Source organism: Dunckerocampus dactyliophorus, chromosome 4 (genome assembly GCF_027744805.1).
Source record: "Dunckerocampus dactyliophorus isolate RoL2022-P2 chromosome 4, RoL_Ddac_1.1, whole genome shotgun sequence".
NCBI lineage: Eukaryota > Metazoa > Chordata > Actinopteri > Syngnathiformes > Syngnathidae > Dunckerocampus > Dunckerocampus dactyliophorus.
In genome coordinates, this window is record NC_072822.1 from 32,812,757 (window position 1) to 32,837,459 (window position 24,703).

The 24,703-nt window shown below is 41.4% G+C and overlaps 1 protein-coding gene across 3 annotated transcripts; it reads right to left on the bottom strand.

The window, feature by feature from the left end:
* Positions 1-1,615: 1,615 nt before the first annotated feature.
* Positions 1,616-14,033, bottom strand: LOC129180497 (gastrula zinc finger protein XlCGF57.1-like). Of its 3 annotated transcripts, XM_054775032.1 has the most exons (3): positions 13,724-14,033; positions 11,185-11,664; positions 1,621-4,567 (listed from the first exon to the last, which is right to left on the bottom strand). In XM_054775032.1, exons 1-3 carry the CDS (start codon positions 13,839-13,841, stop codon positions 2,694-2,696), a joined length of 2,472 nt encoding a protein of 823 aa, XP_054631007.1. In that variant the 5' UTR covers positions 13,842-14,033; the 3' UTR covers positions 1,621-2,693. The 3 variants fall into 3 exon arrangements, with proteins under 3 accessions (XP_054631009.1, XP_054631008.1, XP_054631007.1); XM_054775034.1 differs by lacking the exon at positions 11,185-11,664 and having other exon boundaries at positions 1,616-4,567; XM_054775033.1 differs by lacking the exons at positions 11,185-11,664; positions 13,724-14,033 and adding an exon at positions 6,465-6,766 and having other exon boundaries at positions 1,618-4,567.
* Positions 14,034-24,703: the final 10,670 nt, after the last annotated feature.

Sequence of the window (24,703 nt, forward strand, 5' to 3'; positions counted from 1 at the left end):
TATCTTCCTAACAAATGCTTTAGGCTGTATTTTTTCGTTTGCAAAAAAACTTTATGGAACCAAGAAAAGAGGATTATAATTTATCCACTTGCAACATGGATATAAGAAAAAAAAGATTATGTTGTAATTTCTCAAATCTCAATAAGGCTTTTGGGAAGGGTTGGTATGTACAGCATATTGCTGCCGTAAAATTGATCGACGGATGTAGACGCGTTCTGCACATGCGTAGAACCAATTGCGTTTCCGGTACGCATTGCCTCATGACACTATGCATGTGTAAACTATGCCATCCATCAATCTTTTACGGAAGTTACAGATCGTAAGCATCACGCAACAACATTTGAACTAAGCATGTGCAATCCACACCACCCATCCCCCACTCCCAAAAACTTTGAGATTCAAGAAATGACAAAATAATCAATATTTTTTTCCTTACATCATATCTATGGTGCGAGAGGGTAAATTATGAGTGCTCTTTTTCTGGTTGCATAATTTTTTAAGTTTTGCCACTGAAAAAACTATTGTAACGACCCCGAGGGCCGTGATGTGTTGTGTTCGTGTGTGTTGCCGTAAAAAATGTGTTCCAGGGTTGGGGAAGCTGAAGCGGGGACGGACGGAAAGTGACGTTGGTAGTTCAGTTTAGTGTGGGTTCTGGCCGCAAAAGCAGATTGCGTTAGGAAGTATTGATTACTTTCATTACTGCAATAAAAGGCTGTTATTTAGATGAACCAGTCTGGTGCTTGTACGGCGCATGGAGTGTTACAATATGTTTGGATGGGTGGTACTCCTCTGGTTCGAAAAACAACTCTAGCTGCTGGTACTCCGACGAATCCATCTTTGCACTCTGCTTACGGTTGTTTACTTTCAAATATCACATTTTATTTTTTCTTTTACAGTGGTGTAGAAAAAGTGCTTGCGCCCTTCCTGATTTCTTATTTTTTTGCATGTTTGCCACATTTTAAATGTTTCAGATCATCAAACTAATTTAAATATTAGTCAGTGACAACACAACTGAACAGAAAATGCATTTTTTAAATGAAACTTTGTATTATTAAGGGAGGAAAAAAACAGCAAAACAGCCCCAGACATCACACTACCACCACCATATTTTACTGTTGGTACGATTTTTTTTCTGTTCTTTTTACTTTTACACCAGATGTAATGGGACACACACCTTCCAAAAAGTTAAACTTTCGTCTCGTCAGACCACAAATGTCTTGGGGATCATCAAGATGTTTTCTAGCAAAATTGAGACGAGACTTAATGTTTGTTTTGTTCAGCAGTGGTTTTGGTTTTGGAACTTGTTTTTGCCCAATGTTTTTCTTACGGTGGAATCATGAGCACTGACCTTAACTGAGGCAAGTCACTGCGTGCAGTTCTTTGGATGTTGCTGTGGGGTCTTTTGTAGGGGTTTAACGGTACACCAAAATGTACTTTCGGTTCAGTTTCTTGAAATGCTTGGTTCGGTTAATTTTCCGTACAAAAAATGACTTAAAATGCTTTTATTTTATTTTTAAATGCATATTTAAATAGAAAAATAATAATAAAATAAACCGGTGTGTTTAAACATTGTGGTGAAATGTAATGGACAGTTACAGTTAAAAAGCTCTCTGTTGCACGTGAAGTCCAACAATCTGTCATAAGAGAAATAGCGGACACATGATAGCTCATTAACAACATCACTTTTTCATAAAGGGCTGGTATAACTTTCTGGCTAACGTGAGGACATGATGGTATTTCGTAGCGAGGTTCAACAACTTTAATCATATACAGTCATGGAAAAATGATTAGACCGCCCTTGTTTCGTCAGTTTATTGATCCATGGACAAAATGAACAAGAAACTGAAGAAATCATTTTTTCCATCACTGTACTTAAAGCCAGCGCTCTCAACAACATAATATGGATCTAATCTCGTAGCTATAAAAACTCCAATACCATGTGTTACTGCTTTGGCCCGGTCAGAGTTGCTTGCTAGAGGTTGTTTATATGCTGAAGTTATCTGTGTTTGCACTAAACTGGTTAATAATAATGACGTTTTAAAAAACTGTTTTGTGAATAATTACATTGAATTTTATTTAAAAGCATATCAATTTTGGGAATAAAAGCTATTATTTTATTGGAAAAATAATACACTGTTAAAGAGATCATGCTTGTGTCATTTAGTTTTATTGTTTCCCACAGGACCTATTCCCACCACCAGTCCTTGAAGGCACCACAGTTGTGTGCTCGGAGACAAAGTGAACGTTTCTCGGATACTGCCACAAATCAGACATTTATATTTTTCCTGTTCTTCTTTCACCACGTTGTTGTTTTCAAACACTGCTGCTGTGTGTGAATGCCTAAAGGTGACCTTTGATGACGCTATTATGTGTGTATTGAGTGCTTGTGTTCATACTTATGCCACGTCAAGTTAATTCATGCTAGGATACTGGCTGTTACCCACACATCCACGAACGATGGGATAATCTTATCTCTGGATAAGAAGCTCCAGGCTTATACCAGTGGTGAGCCTGTATTCGTTGTGTGCTTTTAATTTGATATTGTTGGAAGTCAAACAATTTAGACATGTTACGCTTTCACAGTGTCAGTAGGAAAACCCTCAGTTATATATGTTGTATTTTATAGACAACACGTTAATAAATATGCATTAAATTATATCCCCCCAAAAAGCTTTTAGCACAATACTGAGCAACTAAAATGCTTTTCTCCTGTGTGTCAGCATGTGTTGAGTCAAATGACACTTCTGAGAAAATCTTTTAGCACAAACTGAGCAACCAAAGGGTTTTTCTCCCATGTGCGTCAACATGTGTCGCGTCAAATCACCCTTATATGAAAAGCTTTTAGCGCAAACTGAGCAGCCAAAAGGTTTTTCTCCTGTGTGCTTTCTCATGTGGGACACCATTTGTGACTTTTGAAAGAATCTTTGACCACAAACAGAACAACCAAACATTTTTTCTCCTGTGTGTGTCTGCATGTGTCGATTCAAAGACCACTTCGAAGAAAAGCTTTTCTCACAGAATGAGCAACCAAAAGGTGTTTCTCCTGTATGCGCCAGCATGTGTTGAGTCAACTCACCTTTATATAAAAAGCCTTTACCACAAACTGAGCAAACAAAGGGTTTTTCCATGTGCGTCCGCATATGTCGAGTCAAATTACTCTTACATAAAAACCTTTTAGGGCAAACTGAGCAAATAAAAGACTTTTGTTGTGTGTGTATCAGCATGTGTCGAGTCAAATCACCCTTAAATGAATATCTTTTAACGCAAACTGAGCAACCAAAAGGTTTTTCTCCTGTGTGCTTTCTCATGTGTAATACCTTTTGTGACTTTCGACAGAATCTTTGACCACAAACAGAACAATCAAAAGGTTTTTCTCCTGTGTGTCTCAACGTGTGTTGACTCAAATTACATTTCAAAGAAAAGCTTTTATCGCAAACTGAGCATCTAAAAGGTTTTTCTCCTGTGTGTGTCCGTATGTGTCCAGTCAGATCACGCTTAGATAAATAGCTTTTACCGCAAACTGAGCAACTAAAAGGTTTTTCCCCTGTGTGCGTCCGTATGTGTCGAGTCAGATCACCCTGAGATGAATAGCTTTTAGCACAAAATGAGCAACTAAAGGATTTTTCTCCTTTGTGTGTCCGCATGTGTCGACTCAAATTCCACTTAAAAGGAAAGCTTTTAGCACAAACTGAGCAACTAAAGGGTTTTTCTCCTGTGTGTGTCAGCATGTGTCGAGTCAAATCTCTCTTAGAAAAAAAGTTTTTTGCACAAACTGAGCAGGTCACACATTTTTTACCCGTCTTCTTTTTAGAGCATTCAGGGTGTTTGTTGTCGGTTTGAGTCTTCATATCACCTTCACAGTCTGTATCGTTGCTCAATGACCCTTGTGTGCCGTCCCAGTCTTCATCGTGAGGAGAGTGTGATGTTGTGTCATCACTATCTGATAGTGGAGCTAAGAGCTTGTCTGCTTGTGATCCTCCACAGTGGTCTCCATCAGCTTCTGTTGTCATGTGTTGTGGTGATCTGTTGCTTGGAGGCTTCGCCCCTCTGTTCTCATTCGGACTGTGTTGAAGCTGTGAGGACTCAGGTGGTTTGTCTTCATGGTCTTCAGTCTTCACAGACACACTAGGCAGTGGCAAATTGGTGAGATCAGCCTCCACTGGCCAGAGAAGACGCTCTCCCGCCTGAGTGGTCCAGAGTTCCTCCTCTTCCTTTTTAATGTGGAGGGGCTGGGAATCCTCCTCCTTCAAAGTGGAGCTCCCCCCCTGCAGCTGAGGGGGACGTTCTTCTTGACGACCACTCAGCTGCTGAACGTTTGAAGGACACAACCAACGTAAGAACTCAGGTAGTTTGTCTTCATGGTCTTCAGTCTTCACAGAGGCACCAGCGAACTTGGTGACATCATCCTCCTCCAGCCCGAGTAGATGCTTTCTCTCTGGAGTGATCCTAAGTTCCTCATCTTCCTTTTTAATGTGGGGGAAATGTGGCTCTTCCTGCTTTAAAGTGCAGGTCCCGCCCTGCGGCTGAGTGGGATGATCTTCTTGTGGACCAATCAGCTGCTGGACGTCTGCAGGTCACAAACAACACACACTTACTTTAGGTCAGACATGATTCTTGAGATGTTTCGCTTGAAGCCTTAACACACTTTCTTCTATGTACTTTACGTGTCATGGACATTCATTTAGTGTCTTGACAGAATGATGGATCATTGTTTACATGACTTGGCTTAACGCTGACATGAGTATGCTGTCTCTGCTGACTGCGCCTTGATTCGCCCTGATTCGCTGCAGGGGTGTCCAAACTATTTCCACCGAGGGCTGCATCCTGTAAGGTCAAAGGAGGCTGGGACCACTTTGATATTTGTACATGTTTCTTTTTTAATATATACAGTATTTTGTAAAAAGGTTGAACGTACAGTATAATTAAAGATAAAGCTTTGTGTTACTTCTTAACAGTGTCAACATCCAAGCACTTTCTCTTTACATATAACCTTGAGCTCTATTTTCCCCATTTTTGCTGGAAACATCACCATGAATGGGGAGTCCGCTGGGGAAATGTTTCCCCACACAAATGTTCCTTCTCCTCTCAATGACAGCATTTCATTCACAAAATGTCAATTTCTGCGACATTCCGCTTTCGAAGTCAGATTCAACATGTCAAACTTATCAGCCACCTGAAATACCAACATCGCTGTGATGCCCGGGGCTTGTTCCTATCGCTGCGAGGTTTGAAAAATGTTTGTCTGAGACGGCCCAAGTGTTAACCCCTTGGAGCCTCACTTTGTACTTATGAATCGCCGCTAATTTTTTCTTTTGTTAATAGTAATGATGCAGTATTACTGGTTGTGATGTCATGATATTTGATTAGGGCAAATCTACAGGTACAGTTTGTCAAATCACACTTTGTTTGAGCCATTCTTACTTCCAGGTGTGCACAAACTGCAGTTAACTCAAAATAAAAAAACGAAAAAAAAAATATTGGTTATCGGTATCAGTTTTGACAGGCAAAAGGTTATCTGTATCGGTATTGGCTTGGAAAAAAATATTGTGCATCTCTAGTGCACGACCAACATGATTAAAAAACTCCAGATTCATGGTGTGCACCGTCTTTGACGTGCTGCGCCAGACTGCCTCTAACCCAGGGGTCGGCAACCTTTACTATCAAATGAGCCATTTTGCCCCCTCTTGTACTAAAGATAAATAGTCTGGAGCCGCAAACGTAATGAGTTCCACTTTAATATAATTTAAAAAACAGAGTTGCCACTTGACAGCTTTAAAAGATGTAAACAGAAATTTAAGCAAGTTTCTTGAAAGGTTTGAAATACAGTAAATGTTTATTTAGCCTTTTCAATGCTAGCTCATCTGTTTCATGTGACTTGTGTTTCTGATGCTCAATGCTGATGTTCCCTATGTCGGGGCAGGAAGATATGAAGTCTCTCATTTGATGATCTTTTTCCTGCTGTGTTTCACTTTCAATTCCATGAAATAATTACATTAATAAATAACTTTTTTTCTCTTATGACCTAAAGGACCAACAAGAAAGAGGCTGGAGACCCGCATGCTGCTCCGGAGTCGCAGAATCAGTTAAGTAAAACAAAGCAAACCATAGCCAGCTACAATTCTTCTCAAAAAGAGAGCGGAAATATGACCTTAGGGGAAAATTAAACTTAAAACACTTATACGCGAGAGCAACGTCAACGATTAACCGTATTAGTTGTTTATATATATGGTTTAAATTTGCTTTGGTAACTTTCTTTTACCATATGAGCTGTGACCCTTTTATTTACACAAGTGGTGGTTTCAGTTTCTTCATTTGTCTTTCACATTCTTTGTTCTACTCTGACTTGAACTCCGCTGCCGTCGTCAAGCTAACAATCGTTTGTTCAACTTGCTCAGCAAGGTCGGCTAACTTCTCATCAACGGTCTTTTCAGGGTTTAAGATAGCCACCAAAACAACTCTCTCACCGTTATCTGCAGTTTGGGGCTTTTTCTCCGTTGATGATTTGCTGGGAGTTGGTGGCGCTGATTCTCTTCTACCTTCTCTTTGACTGGACGTCGCCATCTTAGCATAGCGGTGGTTCATCTGCTATCACGTCTTCAATCTTTACTTCAGATAGCACAATGCTACATACTCAACTTCCGTTCCGGAACTTTCAGAAAAAAACGAATATCATTACTATATTTGTCTTGAATACATCTAACTGTTTAATCGTAAATAAAGCCACCTAGCCCAGTATCTTCGCTGTCGAGCTACATGAACCGTACCGGAAACGTGATCGTTACAGCACAGCCCCCGAGACGTACGTCACTTCCTCCACTAGCATTTTTTTTTTAATAAGATGCTTCTGCAACGCCACGTGCTGTCATATTTATTTATTTTTTAATTTATGACAATAAACGTTCATTAACCTCATTTCATACATGTAATATGAAATAATATATATTTTTCTTACTTGAAAAACCTTCGCCAGCATACACGACGCGCATGCGCAGATGCGCCGCAGGCGTATGCATCCTGTCCGGTGGCGTATAAGATACATGAATAAATACAAATACTGTATTTGAATGCACACCACAGTAACCAGAGTGCAAACATGGATTGGTCCAGCAGCTAGAGTTTTATTTAAAAGAAAAAAATACCATCCCCTTATATCATATCCATGGTGCAAGTGGATCAAATTATAAACCCTCTTTTTCATGTTGCATCATTTTTTTTCGCCACCGAAAAAGCTAGACAAAAACATGTGCTAGCAAGATAGAGGGTCATGTGCTCATGTGTGTATTGCCTTTAAAGGTGTGTTCCAGGGTTGGGGTACCTGAAGAGGGGACGGACAGTAAGTGACGATACCCAAGTTATTAGCCCGTGTTAGAACTATTGATGACTGCTGATTACTTTCATTACTGCAATAAAAGGCTGTTATTCAGACGATCCAGGATGGATCTACGGTTAGAAGGAGCTCGAGATTCTGCCAATTTTTTTAAGAGAAAATCCATCATCTAAGACTTTTTTGAATTGACCTAAAGTGCTGTTTAAAAAAATAAAGATGTTGCGGGAAAAAGCCGAAGCTTCAGCCAAGCTAGGGGTCGGCAACCCGCATCTCCGGAGCTGCTTGCAGCTCTTCAGGCTCCTCGTTGCAGCTCCCGCGCAGAGCTGAGTGATTTTGTTTTTAACACCGGAGTGGAGGAAATGTGCATTTTCAAAGAGTGTGAAATACCCGACTCACCGCAAGTCTGGCTGCTGATTGAATGAGCAAGGGAAGGGAAGGGGGAGGGGGGCCAGTGTGTGCAGTGAGACACAAAAAAGATGTCTTGCTAAGTGTGCTACCCTCGTGGTCAGCTATCCTTAACAATGAATGCATCCCTAAAAAGATAAATGTCAAAAGAAAATAAGAGTTTAATTCTGCAGGACATATTCCTTTGCCTTCATTGCCCAATGACCCACCCGTGTCCTCGATATGTGACGAGAAATAAGCAAACAACAGAAAATGTAACGTTGGATGACATTTTCAAAACAAGAACTCAGCTTTTTCTGTCCGACTGCAGATGGGCGTAAGAGAGCGATTTGGGAACTACTACGGTTGAGCAGATGGTCGCTTGTGCTCTTTTCTGTTTTGAGTTATTACTTTGTAGGTCAGTCAAACTTCACCCAGCCTCCCCCCATTTTTTTCAAATGAAACTATCACAGTCACAATCGTTTGTGCTGCTTTTGCACAATTAAAATGGCCGTCTGCACTGTCATACTTTTTGGGTTATTAAATATTGAATTGTCAGGTGGTTACATAATCAGCCCCACGACATGCTCAAAATGAAACCAAAATAGCCTTCTTTTTCCTCTTCGTTTGTGCTGTTTTATTATACTTGTTCTTAAACTAGATGCCAACAAAAAACAACTAGATGAACAACGAAAAATCAGCGGTACTCTTCGAAAGAGGCCATCGTCCAAAACGGGAACCCGGCCACTCCAAATGCCAGTGTATGGACGGTGCTGAGCGACCGTGAAAAAGGATCTCTGGAAAGGTCCTGCAAACCTTTGTGACGTTAAAATGGAAGGTTACTCATAGTTACAGGCAGGGAGAACTTGCATTCATTGCTACCGCTAGTGTATCATTTCCTTCAGCTTTGACATTTATATTTGATGAAAAAACAGAAACAGTAGCTTTCATACAGCTGCTCTGCTTTTTATTGATGTCTACCAGTACAATCTCTTCTAAATCATACACAATCTTCTAGCAAGTGACATACGTTTCATTCTAACATCAATATTTAGCATTACATTTCCATACAGTTGAATTTGGTGTCATGTATTATTGTACACTTAACATGGGCCTCTGATACTTTGACACTATCAATTATCACAACTCAACTCACATCTTGTATGAGCAAACAATACATCCCTGATATTGATTGCATTAGTTATCTAAAGTATAGATGAATGTCAGAGAGACCATTTGAAGTCTTTTAGGTTCCAGAAATGTTTCGACAGACCTCAACCCTTCTTGACAAGCTTTTGTGGGGTGTGGTTGCTCACTTCTCAGAGACACTTTCACCACAAACAGAGAAACAAACAGGTTCTCCAGTGTTTACCATACTTCAGGGCGGCGGACTAACAGTAGCCACTAACGTCAAATTTTAAGAGCGCAAGCACAAAATTTAGGGAATGCACACCAAAACTTCACATTTCCTCTCATATTCGCTGTTTTACTGATAAACACTAATAACTCCAATACTGCCCTCTTTTCATACACATCGGCCCACCTTCTTCTTTTTCGTTGGTATTAGTTTCCTTTCTTTCTCTTTCGGAGTTAATGTGGTTTGGCAAACTACCTCATTTGCACGTTACTGACAATTACTGGGCTGAGGTGTGGAGCACAAGTTTGTCAGCAACAAAAAAATATTCAATAATAATAAAATAAAAACTGGTAGTGTTGCCAACTACTGGAAATATTATTAAGGGACACCTTAATAAGGGGCCAACCAACCCGCCTGTTTTTTGGGGGTTTTTTTTTGGGGGGGGGGGGGGGGGGGGGGGGGGGGTGTTGGCTTTAATTGTGTGAAACAAACTTTATACTACTTATTTTTACAAACCTGAATTTAATTTGATGTCAGCCTTAGAGTAATACCAATACATGGGAAAGTAATTATTGAATAATACATATTGTTTTGTTAAAAATAACACAATCAACAGAATAAACAATTTCAATATCTCAAACAGTGTCCTCATTGTCTTTATACTATTTTGTGATCACTTGTCATTAGATACAGGCATCATGTCTGAACTGAAGCGTTATGAAAATACTAAAGAGTTGAAGCAAATATTCTTTGGTGAGCTACTCAGAATGAGAGCGGAGAGAGCAAAAGCGGCAAGCAAGGTTGTTAAGTGACACTTAAAAAGTAAGTTAGCACTTACCCCATGAATGTGACAGCTACTAAGACAAGCTGCAAACAGACTGCATTGCTTTTCTGTTTTAAAGACAAAATGTCATTGTGGTTAAAACAAAAAAACAACCCAAAAAAGTCCCATTTGGAGCCCGTGGACCAGAGGCTAGGCGGACAACCGTAGCCCAGCTAGGTGCCACCAGAGAGACAGAAGAAAGTGAGAGCCAGGAAAAATGTGTAAACAAAAGGTGGTAGAAAAGTCGATTGAATGTTATTCAAACGTGTGCAATCACACACGCTGGCATCGATAGGCTCAGACTGTGACAAGCAGTCGACAATTGATTCCAAATTTCACACACTACTTTCATTTCTTAGGTATTAAGGGACAAAGTGCGCTCCTTGTCAACGGGCGTACTTTTATCTGGTCTTGCATGCGCAGGTAAATGAAAAATGTACTTGCGATGTCTCATATTTAAGTCTCACAATGCAACCTTTTAGTTCAGTCTGGAGCCCTGTACTTGCATTGAAGTACTGTACTGTAGAATCTTTTATCATAAACTGAGGGACTAAACGTTTTTTCTCCTGTGTGTTCTCATGTGTGATACCAAATGTGGCTTTAGAGAAAACTTTTTAGCACAAGCTGAGCAACTAAATGGTTTTCCGCTGGTGTGCGTCAGCATGTGTCGAGTCAAATCACCCTGAAAAGAAAAGCTTTTAGCGCAAACTGTGCAAAGAAAACATTTTTCTCCCGTGTGTGTCAGCATGTGTCGAGTCAAAACACACTTCTGTGTAAAGCTTTTAGCACAAACTGAGCAGCTAAATGGTTTTTCTCCTCTGTGTGTTCTCATGTGTGATATCATATGCGGCTTTTGAGAGAATCTTTGACCGCAAACAGAGCAATCAAAAGGTTTTTCTCCCGTGTGTGTCCGCATGTGTATAGTCAAATAACACATATTAGAAAAGCTTTTAGCACAAACTGTGCATTCAAAAGGTTTTCTTCCTGTGTGCTTTCCCATGTGAGATACCAGTTGTTCCTTATGCAAGAACGTTTGACCACAAACAGAACAACCAAAAGGTTTTTCCACTGTGTGCGTCAGCTTGTGTCTAGTCAAACACGACTGCGTAGAAAAGCTTTTCGCACAAAAAGAGCAATCAAAACGTTTTTCTCCCGTGTGTGTCCACATGTGTTGAATCAAACGGCACTTATAAGAAAAGGTTTTAGCACACACTGAGCAGACAACATATTTTTTACCCGTCTCCTTTTTAGAGCATTCAGAGTGTTTGTTGTCAGTGTGAGTCCTCATATCACCTTCACAGTCTGCCTCCCTGCTCAGGGATGTCCCAGTCAGTGGCAACTTGGTGAGATCAGCCTTCTTGAGGGGTAGAAGACACTCTCTGTCCTGAGTGATCCAGAGTTCCTCCTCTTCCTCTTTAAATGGGGGGGGCTGTGACTCCTCCTGCTTCAAAGTGGAGCTCCCCCCCTGTGGTTGACGGGGTTGATGTCCTTGATGACCAATCAGCTGCTGGACGTCGGAAGGACACAACCAATGTAAGGACTCAGGTGGTTTGTCTTCATGGTCTTCAGTCTTCACACAGACAACAGTCAGTGGCAACTTGGGGAGATCAGCCTCTTCCGGCCCTAGAAGACACTTTCTCTCTGGAGAGATCCTGAGTTCCTCATCTTCCTTTTTAATGTGGGGGGGCTGTGAATCCTCCTTCTTCAATGTGGAGTTCCCCCCCTGCGGCTGAGTAGGATGTTCTTCTTGAGGACCAATCAGATGTTGGACGTCTGCAGGACACAAACAACACAAACGCACTCAGATTGTTTTCTCCTGGAACGCGTTACACACTTTCTTCTATGTACTTACTGTATGTGTGTGTGTGTAGTGTTTCATGGAATTATGCTACAGCCACGTCATAAATATCGTGCATCTCTCGGACACGACCAACATGATTAAAACCTCCGGATTCATGGTGTGCCCCGTCTTTGACGCGCTGCGCCGCACTTCCTCTAACCAGTCAAAATCAGGTAAGTAAAACAATTAATTACGTCTGTCTTGTGCCAACATTGAGGCAGCAAAGACATTATACTCGTGCTAATACGGTGGCTCAGTTTAAAAATCCAAAGAGTGCATTTCTTTTAACAATATATTTTAAGCCTTTAACATCCAACCATCCTTTTACTATATGAGCTGTGACCCTTGTCTTTACATGAGCGGTTGTTTTGCTCTTCCAGCTTTTTCATGTGTCTTTCACATTCTTTGTTCTACTCTGATGTGAACTTGAGCTCATGGCGGCTCTTTGCTCAACTTGCTTAGTAACTTCCAATCAATTCTCTTTTCAGGGTTTAAGATAGCCTCCAAAAAGACATTGTTCAACTCGCTCACCGTTATCTGCAGTTTGGGGCTTTTTCTACGTTGATGATTTGCTGGGAGTTGGTGGCGCTGATTGTCATTGGCATGCTGGAGCCTATCCCAGCTGACTTTGGGCGACAGGCGGGGTACACCCTGGACTGGTCGCCAGCCAATGGCAGGGCACATATAGACAAACAACCATTCACACTCACATTCATACCTATGGACAATTTAGAGTCATGTGGGATGTTGGAATGTGGGAGGAAACCGGAGAAAACCCACACATGCACGGGGAGAACATGCAAACTCCACATAGAAATGCCCAAGGGAGAATCGAACCCTGGCATTCCCGATCTCCAGACTGTTACTGTGTTGGCTAACATGCTAACCACTAGACCACCGTGCGGCCCGCTTTCGAAGTCATACGGCCCTATTCAACACGTCAAACCTTATCAGCCACCTGAAATACCAACATCGCTGTGATGCCCGGGGCTTGTTCCTATCGCCGCGAGGTTTGAAAAATGTTTGCCTGAGACGCCCAAGTGTTAACCTCTTGGAGCCTCACTTTGTACTTATGAGTCGTCGCTAATTTTTTCTTTTGTTAATAGTAATGATGCAGTATTACTGGTAGTGATGTCATGATATTTGATTAGGGCAAATCTACAGGTACAGTTTGTCAAATCCAACTTTGTTTGAGTCATTCTTACTTCCAGGTGTGCACAAACTGCAGTTAAATCAAAATTTTAAAAAAATATATAAAAAATATTGGTTATCGGTATCAGTCTTGACAGGCAAAAAGTTATCTGTATTGTGCATCTCTAGTGCACAACCAACATGATTAAAAACTCCAGATTAATGGTGTGCACCGTCTTTGACGTGCTGCGCCGGACTGCCTCTAACCGAGGGGTTGGCAACCTTTTTTTCCTGATGTGTTTCACTTTCAATTCCATGAAATAATTACATTAATAAATAACTTTTTTTTCTCTTATGACCTAAAGGACCAACAAGAAAAAGGCTGGAGACCCGCATGCTGCTCCGGAGTCGCACAATCAGTTAAGTAAAACAAAGCAAACCATAGCCAGCTACAATTTTTCTCAAAAAGAGAGGGGAAATATGACCTTAGGGGAAAATTTAACTTAAAACACTTATACGCGAGAGCAACGTCAACTATTAACCATATTAGTTGTTATTATATATATATATATATATATATATATATATATATATACACACACACACACATATATATATATGTATGGTTTAAATTCGCTTTGGTAACTTTCTTTTACCATATGAGCTGTGACCCTTTTATTTACACAAGTGGTGGTTTCAGTTTCTTCATTTGTCTTTCACATTCTTTGTTCTACTCTGACTTGAACTCCGCTGCCGTCGTCAAGCTAACAATCGTTTGTTCAATTTGCTCAGCAAGGTCGGCTAACTTCTCATCAGCGGTCTTTTCAGGGTTTAAGATAGCCACCAAAACAACTCTCTCACCGTTATCTGCAGTTTGGGGCTTTTTCTCCGTTGATGATTTGCTGGGAGTTGGTGGCGCTGATTCTCTTCCACCTTCTCTTTGACTGGACGTCGCCATCTTAGCATAGCGGTGGTTCATCTGCTTTCACGTCTTCAATCTTTACTTCAGATAGCACAATGCTACATATTCAACTTCCGTTCCGGAGCTTTCAGAAAAAACGAATATCTGGGGTTATCATTACTATATTTGTCTTGAATACATCTAACTGTTTAATCGTAAATAAAGCCACCTAGCCCAGTATCTTCGCTGTCGAGCTACATGAACCGTACCGGAAACGTGATCGTTACAGCACAGCCCCCGAAATGTACGTCACTTCCTCCATTAGCAATTTTTTTAAAATGAGATGCTTCTGCAACGCCACGTGCTGTCGTATTTATTTATTTTTTAATTTATGACAATAAATGTTCAGTAACCTAATTTCATACATGTAATATGAAATAATATATATTTTTCTTACTTGAAAAACCTTCGACAGCATGCACGACGCGCATGCGCAGATGCGCCGCAGGCGTATGCATCCTGTCCGGTGGCGTATAAGATACATGAATAAATACAAATACTGTATTTGAATGTACACCACAGTAACCAGAGTGCAAACATGGATTGGTCCAGCAGCTAGAGTTTTATTTAAAAGAAAAAAATACCATCCCCTTATATCATATCCATGGTGCAAGTGGATCAAATTATAAACCCTCTTTTTCATGTTGCATCATTTTTTTTCGCCACCGAAAAAGCTACAGACAAAAACATGTGCTAGCAAGATAGAGGGTCATGTGCTCATGTGTGTATTGCCTTTAAAGGTGTGTTCCAGGGTTGGGGTACCTGAAGAGGGGACGGACAGTAAGTGACGATACCCAAGTTATTAGCCCGTGTTAGAACTATTGATGACTGCTGATTACTTTCATTACTGCAATAAAAGGCTGTTATTCAGACGATCCAGGATGGATCTACGGTTAGAAGAAGAACTCTAGCTGCTGGTACGCCGACAAATCCATCTTTGCACTGTGCTTACGGTTGTTTATATTCAAATATCATGACGTTTTATGTTTTCTTTTATATGGTTTATTATGTCTGTATTTGTGTTTATTCATGTATATTTGACGTGACCGGATACGAAGATTACACACACGTACTGTAAATCGCGTAACTGGCAAAAAATGAGTCAACTGGACGTAGACGTGTTCTGCACATGCGTAGAACCAATTGTTCCTGGTACGGATCATGTAATGACATTGCACCTTCTAAGTTCCTATCAAGATGGTGGTCCGAGCATGTAATTTCTTTCAAGTTGTCGTACCTTCCCGATATTCCAATTTAGACCTCTGTTTTTAACCCCGAACGAGCTAGTGATTCCGCCAATTTTTTTTTTAAGAGAAAATCTAAGACTTTTTTGAATTGACCTAAAGTGCTGTTTAAAAAAATAAAGATGTTGCGGGAAAAAGCTGAAGCTTCAGCCAAGCCAGGGGTGAGCAACCCGCGTCTCCGGAGCTGCATGCAGCTCTTCAGGCTCCTCGTTGCAGCTCCCGCGCAGAGCTGAGTGATTTTGTTTTTAACACCGGAGTGGAGGAAATGTGCATTTTCAAAAAGAGTGCGAAATACCCGACTCACCGCAAGTCTGGCTGCTGATTGAATGAGCAAGGGAAGGGAAGGGGGAGGGGGGCCAGTGTGTGCAGTGAGACACAAAAAAGATGTCTTGCTGAGTGGGCTACCCTCGTGGTCAGCTATCCTTAACAATGAATGCATCCCTAAAAAGATAAATGTCAAAAGAAAATAAGAGTTTAATTGTGCAGGGACATATTCCTTTGCCTTCATTGCCCAATGACCCACCCGTGTCCTCGATATGTGACGAGAAATAAGCAAACAACAGAAAATCTAACGTTGGATGACATTTCATCTAGTTTAAGAACAAGTATAATAAAACAGCACAAACAAAGAAGAAAAAGAAGGCTATTTTGGTTTCATTTTGAGCATGTCGTGGGGCTGATTATGTATTTAATAACCCAAAAAGTATGACAGTGCAGACGCCATTTCAATTGTGCAAAAGTAGCACAAACAATTGTGACTGTGATAGTTTCATTTGAAGAAAATGGGGGGAGGCTGGGTGAAGTTTGATTGACCTACAAAGTAATAACTAAATAACCAAAAAAAAAGAAAGAAAACACAAGAAAATGAATAAGAACATAAGAAACATTAATACCAGTAAATTAAGCCAGTGTTTTTCAACCTTTTTTGCGCCAAGGCACTTTTTTTCTATTGAAAAAACCACGAGACAGACCACCTATGGAATCACAGGAGTGCCAAAATTAAAAGGGAATACATGTGAAAATACAAAGAGAATCAATAATAACAAAACATACAAATGTAGTCATATTCTTTTACCTTTTTGTCATTGTTTTTCTGTATTGTCTTTGTTTTTTCCATTTTGGCATCGCTTTTCCTGTTTTGTCTTTGCCCTTTCCATTTGTGTTTTTTCATTTAGTAATGACAAATGCAATAGCATGCAAATGCGAAAGAATGAAATTTAAATAAGATAAAGTAAGGCATTTACCTCCTCAAGATTGCGCCACACAGCTTCATCCATATCTGCATTCATCAACGCAGATATAGACTTTAAAGACTTTTTTTATAAAGACTTTCCATGACATCTTCCACCAACCGAGCAATTGCTCATAATTCTCATTGAACACCTCGTCTCAATTCGTCCACGTCCACCATATTTAAATTTCCCCCGTTTACTTTTGATAAACGTGTATTTGCGTCTACTTTTTTCCGGGCTCCCGAGTTTCCAAGACTACATAGCCCCCGCAAGCAGAAATCGTGTAATCACGTATGGAGTAGTCATCATCCTGGCAGAATGACCCGCCCACATTCTTTTACATTTGCATGCTATTGCATTTGCCATTACTAAATGACAAAACACAAATGGAAAAGACAAAGACAAAACAGGAAAAGCGATGCCAAAATGGAAAAAACAAAGACAATCCAGAAATCATTCTTTTGTCTTTGTCATTACTACTGTAAATGCAATGCCAAAACGCAAGTGGAAAAGACAAATACAAAACAGGAAAAACAACGGCAAATTGGAAAAAACAAAGACAATACAGAACAAACAATGACAAAATGGTAAAAGAATATGACTACATTTGTATATTTTTTTATTATTGATTCTCTTTGTATTTCCACATGTATTCCCTTTTAATTTTGGCTCCTGTGATTCCATACACCACCAGCCGAAAATGCTAACAAATGAACTCTGTAGCCTACATTGACAACAATATAAAGTTCACAGTGTCAGTGTAGGAAAGTTTTCACCCTCTCCACCTCAGTCTCATCAATAAACAGGGGTCTATGCGGCTCCTTTTCCCTTGTTCTTGGGTCAATGATCATCTCTTTGGTCTTATCTGTATTGAGATGGAGATTGTTATCACGACACCAAGCTAGGAGGTCCGCCACCTCTCTTCTGTATGATGTTTCAACACCACCAGCGATCAGGCCGATGACTGTAGTGTCATCCGCAAATTTAATGATGCTGGTGTTGTTCTGGGAGGCCACGCAATCGTAGATGAAGAGCGTGTAGAGGAGTGGACTCAGCACACACCCCTGTGGGGTCCCAGTGCTCACAATTCTTGAGCTGGATGTGCGATTGTGGACTCTGACTGACTGGGGTCTGCCTGTGAGAAAGTTAAACACCCAGTTACAGAAGGAGGGTGACAGGCCAAGTGTGAGGAGCTTATTTGTGAGTTTGTGGGGGCAGACTGTGTTAAATGCAGAGCTATAGTCTATAAATAGCATTCTGACATATGTGTCCTGGCCCTGTAGGTGAGAAAGGGCTGTGTGGATGGCAGTGTTGACTGCATCATCCGTGAACCGGTTCTGGCGGTATGCAAACTGTAGATGGTCCACAGTGTCCGGGATGCTCTTTTTGATGTGGGTCAGGACTATCCTTTCAAAGCACTTCATTACAATAGGAGTGAGTGCTATAGGTCGATAGTCATTTAAGCAGGTCACGTTGCTCTTCTTGGGTATGGGCACTATGGTGGTGGACTTAAAGAAGGTCGGTACAGATGCTTGTGCGAGCAACAGGTTAAATATCTGAGCAAGCACATCAGCTATCTCTGATGAGCAAACCCGAAGTGCATGGCCTGAGATGTTGTCTGGGCCTGCTGCTTTTCGTGGGTTTGTTTTGTTCAGAACCCTGCGCACATCAGCTGATGTCACCATGTTTTGCTTTCAAGAGTGGACGTTGTTTAGCAGCAGGCTTGGTAGTGGTGGCCTAGTAGCTGTAGCTTTTAGCCTAGCATGCAGGCCGCCCCTCTTGCCTCGTTTCCGCCTCGGCTGCTTTGCTCGCCGGGTATTCAGCGCACCAGAACCGCAGGCTGCTGCGTCCTCCCGACGTAGAAGAAAGCCAGAGTCTGAAATGCTGAATGAAAGTTCATGGTGAACTCTGCCAATGTTCAAAAGTGTCTCTGGTGGCCTTCCATGCCGGCGAATATCAAGGAGTTCATCGCGGCCTACTCTGTCTGCGACAGAAACAAGACTTCCCATCATCCTCCTCCTGGTCTGCTGCAAGTTTTACACATCCCATCCTGTCACTGGTCTCACATTGCCCTAGACTTCGTCACAGGATTACCTTCCTCCAATGGTTGTGATCCAGTGATCCTCAATATCATGGACCGGTTTTCCGAGATGGTCCACTTCATCGCACGATCTAGACTGCCGTCATCCCTGGAAACGGCACGCTTACTGGTGAGACACGTCTTCCGCATTCATGGAATTCCCTGTGATGTAGTTTCAGACAGAGGTCCCCATTTCGATTCGTGGAGATGCTTTTGCAAGGCGCTTGAGGCGACGGCCAGCTTACCATCAGGTCATCACCCACAGACCAACGGCCAGACAGAGCGGACCAATCAGGACCTTGAGGCGCCGTTACGCTGCATATGCCACCGACATCCCTCGTCCTGGGTCACCTACCTCCCCTGGGTGGAGTAGGCCCACAACACCCTCGACAGTTCGGCTACAAGGATGTCCCCTTTTAAAATCGCTTACGGATATCAGCCTCCATTATTCCCCTCGCAGGAGGCGGACGTGTTGGTACCGTCCTTGAAAGCCCATCTTCGCCGGGCCCGACAAGAGCTGCACTTACCTGGACAACGGCACTCAACCAACTTTTGGCAGACCGCCACAGAATCCTGGCACCCACCTACCGTGTCGGCCAGGAAATATGGCTGTCATCCAGGGACTTACCTTTGGCCGTAACCAGCAGGAAGTTTGCTCCGAGGTTCATGGGGCCGTACTCGATTGACTCTATCATCAGCCCCTCCTGCGTCATGCTCAGACTGCCACCATCACTCAATGTACACCCAGTCATTTCTCCTGCCTCCACTAGCCAGCTGTGTCCGCCTCCGCCGCTTATCATCATTGATGGTCAGCCGGCATATTCAGGTGAAGGCTATTTTGCACTCCTGAAGGAGGGATAGAAGTTTTCAGTATTTGGTCGACTGGGAGGGTTATGGACCTGAGGAACGTTCCTGGGTCTCTCGCTCCTGTATCCTCGACCCATCACTCATCCGTGACTTCCACTGTCTCCATCCTAATAAACCAGGTATGCCGCCAGGGGGTGTCGTATAAGGGGGGGGGATACTGTTACGTTCTGTGTCTGTCTCTCTGCTGCCGCCTGTGTCTGTTTTATGGTTGCATTGCACTCCGTCCTGTGGAGGCGGAGACTCCTGGCACACCTGCAAGCAATGACCTTCTCTACCTTCTTAAGCACAGCAGCAGCCATGCCTCTTTGCCAGATTGTACCTCCTGACTCACCTGCTCTCCACTTAGCCCGGTTCCTGTACCGTTTCCCCGCTTTCTGACTCCTGTTTGTTACATTGCTTATTCCTACCTTGCCTCGTCTTTCCAGACATAACTTGCTAGACGCTAATTCTACTAGTCTCCTGTTTGGGTTTACCTGCAGTGTTTTTCCCTGTCAGCCTTTTGCTGTCAGCGTTTTCTGTTTTTTGTTACCTTTGGACTCTGTTATTTGTGTTGTACTTTTCCCTTTGTGGACACCCTTAGTTCTCATTAAACATTTTTGTTATCCTTTTTCCTGTGTTCCTCTGCATTGGGATCCCCACCTTGGCATTGCTAGTGCCGAAACTGACAGGTAGCCTGCTTTCTGAGTACTATGCCTTATAATACTGTTTAGGATGCCCCAAGTTGCTCTAATGTTGTTTTTATTAAAAATAAAAACAGATAGAGCAGTATGTTGTCTGGACTCTCTGGCAGCCCTATAAAGCATTAAAAATATGGAATCAAGGGGAGAGGATTTCTTATTGGAAATACAAAAAGCCTAGTGCGTGTGTTAAAAATAGAAATGAGGTTCTGCTGGGTGCCTGCACATGTAAGGGTGGAAGTGAATGAGCAGATAGAATTGCCAAAAGAGCTATTAGAATGACAAATATTTTAAATGTACCTGCTGGGGAAGGTGAAGTTAAGGCAATTATCAAAAACACAAATGATGGAGAAATGACAAAGGAGGTGGGACAGGTATAGTAGCGGAAGGAAATATTACAACGTACAAAAATCTATCAATGCAAAAGGGGTGAAGAGGAAAAACTGAAAAGAGGGGAAAAGTTTGAACTAGGCTAGGCTACAGTTCGATTGCACTGGGTTAAATCCCTGTTTTTGGTAGGTAAATTTAAATGAGAAGTATGTGTGGAGTGTAAAACTTTGTAGAATGGAAAACACATTGCAAGAAATGTAAGGATGCACGTGTAAAGCTAAGGGAAAGGATTTCTAAGATAGAAAAGGAATGGAGCATTGAGGATATTTTAGGAACAGTTGGTGAGGGGGTTAGAGATATACAGTGGGCGGCGATTGAGTATTTGAAGGACACAACTATATAATAAAATCTAGATTATTATTATATTTTTTCAATATCTGAATGAATATACAGTATGTTACATGGCCCACGTTGCATACTCCGGTACAGTAGGTGGCGGTATGCACCTTTGAAGTCATAGTTGCAACCCGCCATTAAAACAAAAAGAAGGAGAAGCAGCAGCAGCAGCAAAAGAGTCCTGCTGTTTAGTGGTGTCCAATCAAAGTTTAATCCACAAGAACAGTGATGTGTCGGTCGCGAACGAATCGTTTGTGAGAGCCGGTTCTTTGAAATGAACGACAGGAGCCGGCGTGCGTCGTTGGGAGCACATTGTTTTTTTGTTTTTTCACTCTTTTTTTCTGTTAAAGATGGTCTTTTTTATTTATAATATAAAATTATAATTATATTTATGTAGCTGCTCATTGAGGTTAAAATAAATCAATTTAAATAATAAACAACTTATATCTTATATCATGTGTTTTTTACATTAGTAATTCATTTTGCACAATACACATAATTTGGTAATAATTTAAGACAGCAAAAAAATTTGAGGAGCCACTTGGGAGCCGAAAGAGCCTTTTTAGTGAGCAGAGCCTTCACTATACTCATGTTGCATAAAAACTAAATCCTGTGCATATCACATAAATGACAACAACTACAGACAATAATTAACTGCCTCATACATAAGCCTGTCACAATAACAAATGTTGCTGGTCGATAACTGCATATGCTTTCTCATATGGCTAATTTTGTGCTAGCTTCCTGTGTCCACTCACTAGTAGCCCCGCCTCTACAAAGAGGATGAATGAGAGGACGGAAGGGTTCACTCCCTCCGTTCATTCCACTATAGAACTAATGTGCACAGACAGATGCTGAGTGAAGCCTCTTGTCATCCAGCCTGTGTGGCACAGAGAAACGAGCAGATGAAACACATACGCATACATGCGCATGTCAATTTGTCGAAGGCATCATAATTATCGTTTATTTTTTTAACGTTCAATTTACCAATTATCGTGACAGGCCTCTTCATACATGTCCAAAAATGTCTTTCATCCTGACCAATGCTGAAATGGATGGGCACCGTGTCGGTTTAACAACCAGCCTCTAGGAAAACGACTGGCAGGTCAAGTGATGGGACGTCGTGTCTGCATTGTCAAGTGTGTTACACATAATGCTCAACTTGTCATTTATGTCATCACTTTTGCAATTACATTGCATTTACTGTATATCTTATGAGCCTTCAGCTTCCGTGTGAAATATGTAAACCAGAGATGTCCAAAGTGTGGGTCGGGGGCTCTTTTTTGGAACGTTGTACAAACAAGATATTCAAAAAGTAGAGCAAAAAGGCATAATGTAACAAGAAAAGTCTGGGACTAATAACTAAGAATTACACAAATATTTTTCTTTTTTTCTTAGACTTTTAATAAAAAACTACAGGCACATGCGCTATAGCCAATTATGAAACAACAAATAAGTTGCGGTCCTGTGGGGAACTGCTTTCACTGTGGTTAGCCTCCCCAGGAGTGGCTGGTCAACCAAAATTACCCCAAGAGCGCAGCGACGAGATGTCACCAGGTTAGCGCTCTGGCTCACTCAGGTGGACAGGCAGTCAACAGTGCGTGGCCGGCCTGCTTCCCGGCTAAGCAAAGCAATTCATGATGGGAAGCAGTTAAGATATTTGTCGTTTATTATTCTACACTCGTATTGGTACTTGTCTTGTATGTTTCTACCTACCTTTTCAGTGTTAAGTTACTATGTGATGATTTTAGCTTTCTTTCTTTGACACTGTGAGTCTGACTCTTATGTTGAGTAATGATCTCCTGCGATTTCCGATGGGTTCACAAGCTCGTCGTGAGTTCCCTTGTAGCTTGTGATTGGCTCCTTCCAAAGAAAGACCTATGCCTTCCTCATTGATTCATGAGCGGCACAGTATTTAAACAATTAGTAGTAGTTCTGAAGTATATCAGATTAGAACATGGCTACAAATTCGCCGCACAGCTGTATAAAACGCAGGGTTCAAAAGTAGCAGCTTATACACCGGAAATTACAGTAATTCCTCAATAGTTGTGTATATAAACTGAGTAGTATGTCACTGAAAATAGCTACATAGCAGTTATTATACAGTACATGCATTTCATGTATTATGTTCAGTTAGCATTTGTTATAAAACATATTATATACAGATATTGTATATGACAAATTGAAATCATTATGCGAAGGACGATGCAGCCGAATTCAAGGCAACATATTAAAAAGCTTTCAGCAATGGTAACATTGTCACAATAACAAATTTTGCTGGTCAATAATTGTGCTAAAAATTATAATGGATAATTGATTTTATCAACATTTTTGAAACAGTTTTTTCATGATGTGTAATTCACATTGAAACCACTAGATGGTACTCACGTATAGTATAAGGCAGGGGTGCTCACACTTTTTTAGCCTGCGAGCTACTTTTAAAATGACAAAGTCCCAAAGATCTACCTACTACTATAAATATAGAAAGTATATATATTTACTATATTTATTTTTAAAAAATTACTAGGTATTTGTGTAGGTTTACATGTATATCAGGAGTGCACGCACTTTCTCAGCATGCAAGTACAAGTCAAAATAATCTACCTCTTTCTATAAAACATATAACATATACAAAATGTAACCAGTAAACTCTGAAATTCTATTGTAAATATTAATAATTAGTATTTCACATTCACATTTCAAGTTTACAGGTAATCAAAGTATAGCGGCCACTAGAGGGAAACGGCAAAAGTGGCCGCTATAGACAGGTGGCCGTTATAGACTGGTTGGCGGCCATTTTGAATTTGTGTGCACACATATTAACATGTCTGTGATTAGAAGCTTGTTGTGTTTGCAGAGACATATAATTATACTGTTACTTGTTGACCAGTAGAGGGCACTGTGGGACTGCGGATGGGACCAACAGTAGAGAGAGGCAATGAGAGAAAAGGAAGTAGGAAGTTGGAATGATATGATGCAACCGAGCAGAGCTGGCGATTAAAAGTTGTAAAGAACAACTAGGCTTGTTATTCTACACCACCCACAGAACAAAGCTGTGCGAGTATTGTCTTTTGTTATGTTTGTTTTTAATATTTTGTTTTTGAATTTGGATTTAGTTGGCTGATCTTAAACTTTTTTGAAGAAAATTTTAGTTCTAATAAAAAAAGTTTTAATAGAATCTTTACATTTAAAACATTATTACATGTTTCTTGTTTCAAATGTGAGTTGATTATTTTTTGTGCATGAAGTGTTACGGGTGCGTGTGCGGAGAGCCACAGAATGCGGAAGCAAGGTAAGTGGATGGCAGTTCTTTAATTGCTTTACAGCATGGAGGTAATCACAGGAGTGAACTGTGGAGCTTGTGGAGCCCCAGAGTAAAAAGTTCAAAAACACAAGAGAATTTGCAAACGGCTAGGTCAAGGGACAACTGGAACACCCGGCTGTGGAGACGCCGAATCTGGAAGGGCTTGAGCGATTTTGTCTGGAAGGAACCGGCGTCTCACAGCTGCCCCTACTTCGAGTTAAGTAGGGGAAGGATTAATTAGCTGCCAGTGTGTCCAGTTGTCCCTGCTCCTGCTGCACGCCCTGCTGTGGGAGAGAGAGAGAGAGAGAAAGAGCGAGAAAACAGGGCGCAGCAGCAGGTGACCGTCCCATGAAGCTTCTGCTTGAGTCGTATTTTGGCCGCTATATGCAGTCAGATATTGACCAAGGGATACAAAATGGGTGGCCGCTGGCTGCATTGGACAGGTGACTGCTATACACAGGGTCTATAACACACAAATTTTCTGCGGGGGATTTTTCAGTGGCCGCTATAGGCAGGTGGCTTTGTGTATGACATTCCTCACAAGTACCTCATCACTAACTACGTGAAGGAAGTATCTTTCAGAATTCGAGAGAAAGGCTTCTTGAGACGTCATCTGTACTTCTGTGAAGAAAGTGTCGGACGTTTCGCTCCTCATCCGAAGAGCTTCGTCAGCGAACTAACAAGTGCTGGTAGCCTAGGCCTTAAATACAGTAAGAGTGGGCGGAATTGGTGTGCCAACACCCTCCTCCT

Bases quoted from the DNA above. Each gene is read 5' to 3' on its own strand.
- LOC129180497 (XM_054775032.1), bottom strand. From the start codon at position 13,841: ATGAACCACCGCTATGCTAAGATGGCGACGTCCAGTCAAAGAGAAGGT. The intron at 11,665-13,723 runs GTGAGAGAGTTG...TGTGTCCTGCAG, and splicing joins GCCCCAAACTGCAGATAACG to ACGTCCAACATCTGATTGGT. The intron at 4,568-11,184 runs GTGATATGAGGA...TGTGACCTGCAG, and splicing joins CAGGGAGGCAGACTGTGAAG to ACGTCCAGCAGCTGATTGGT.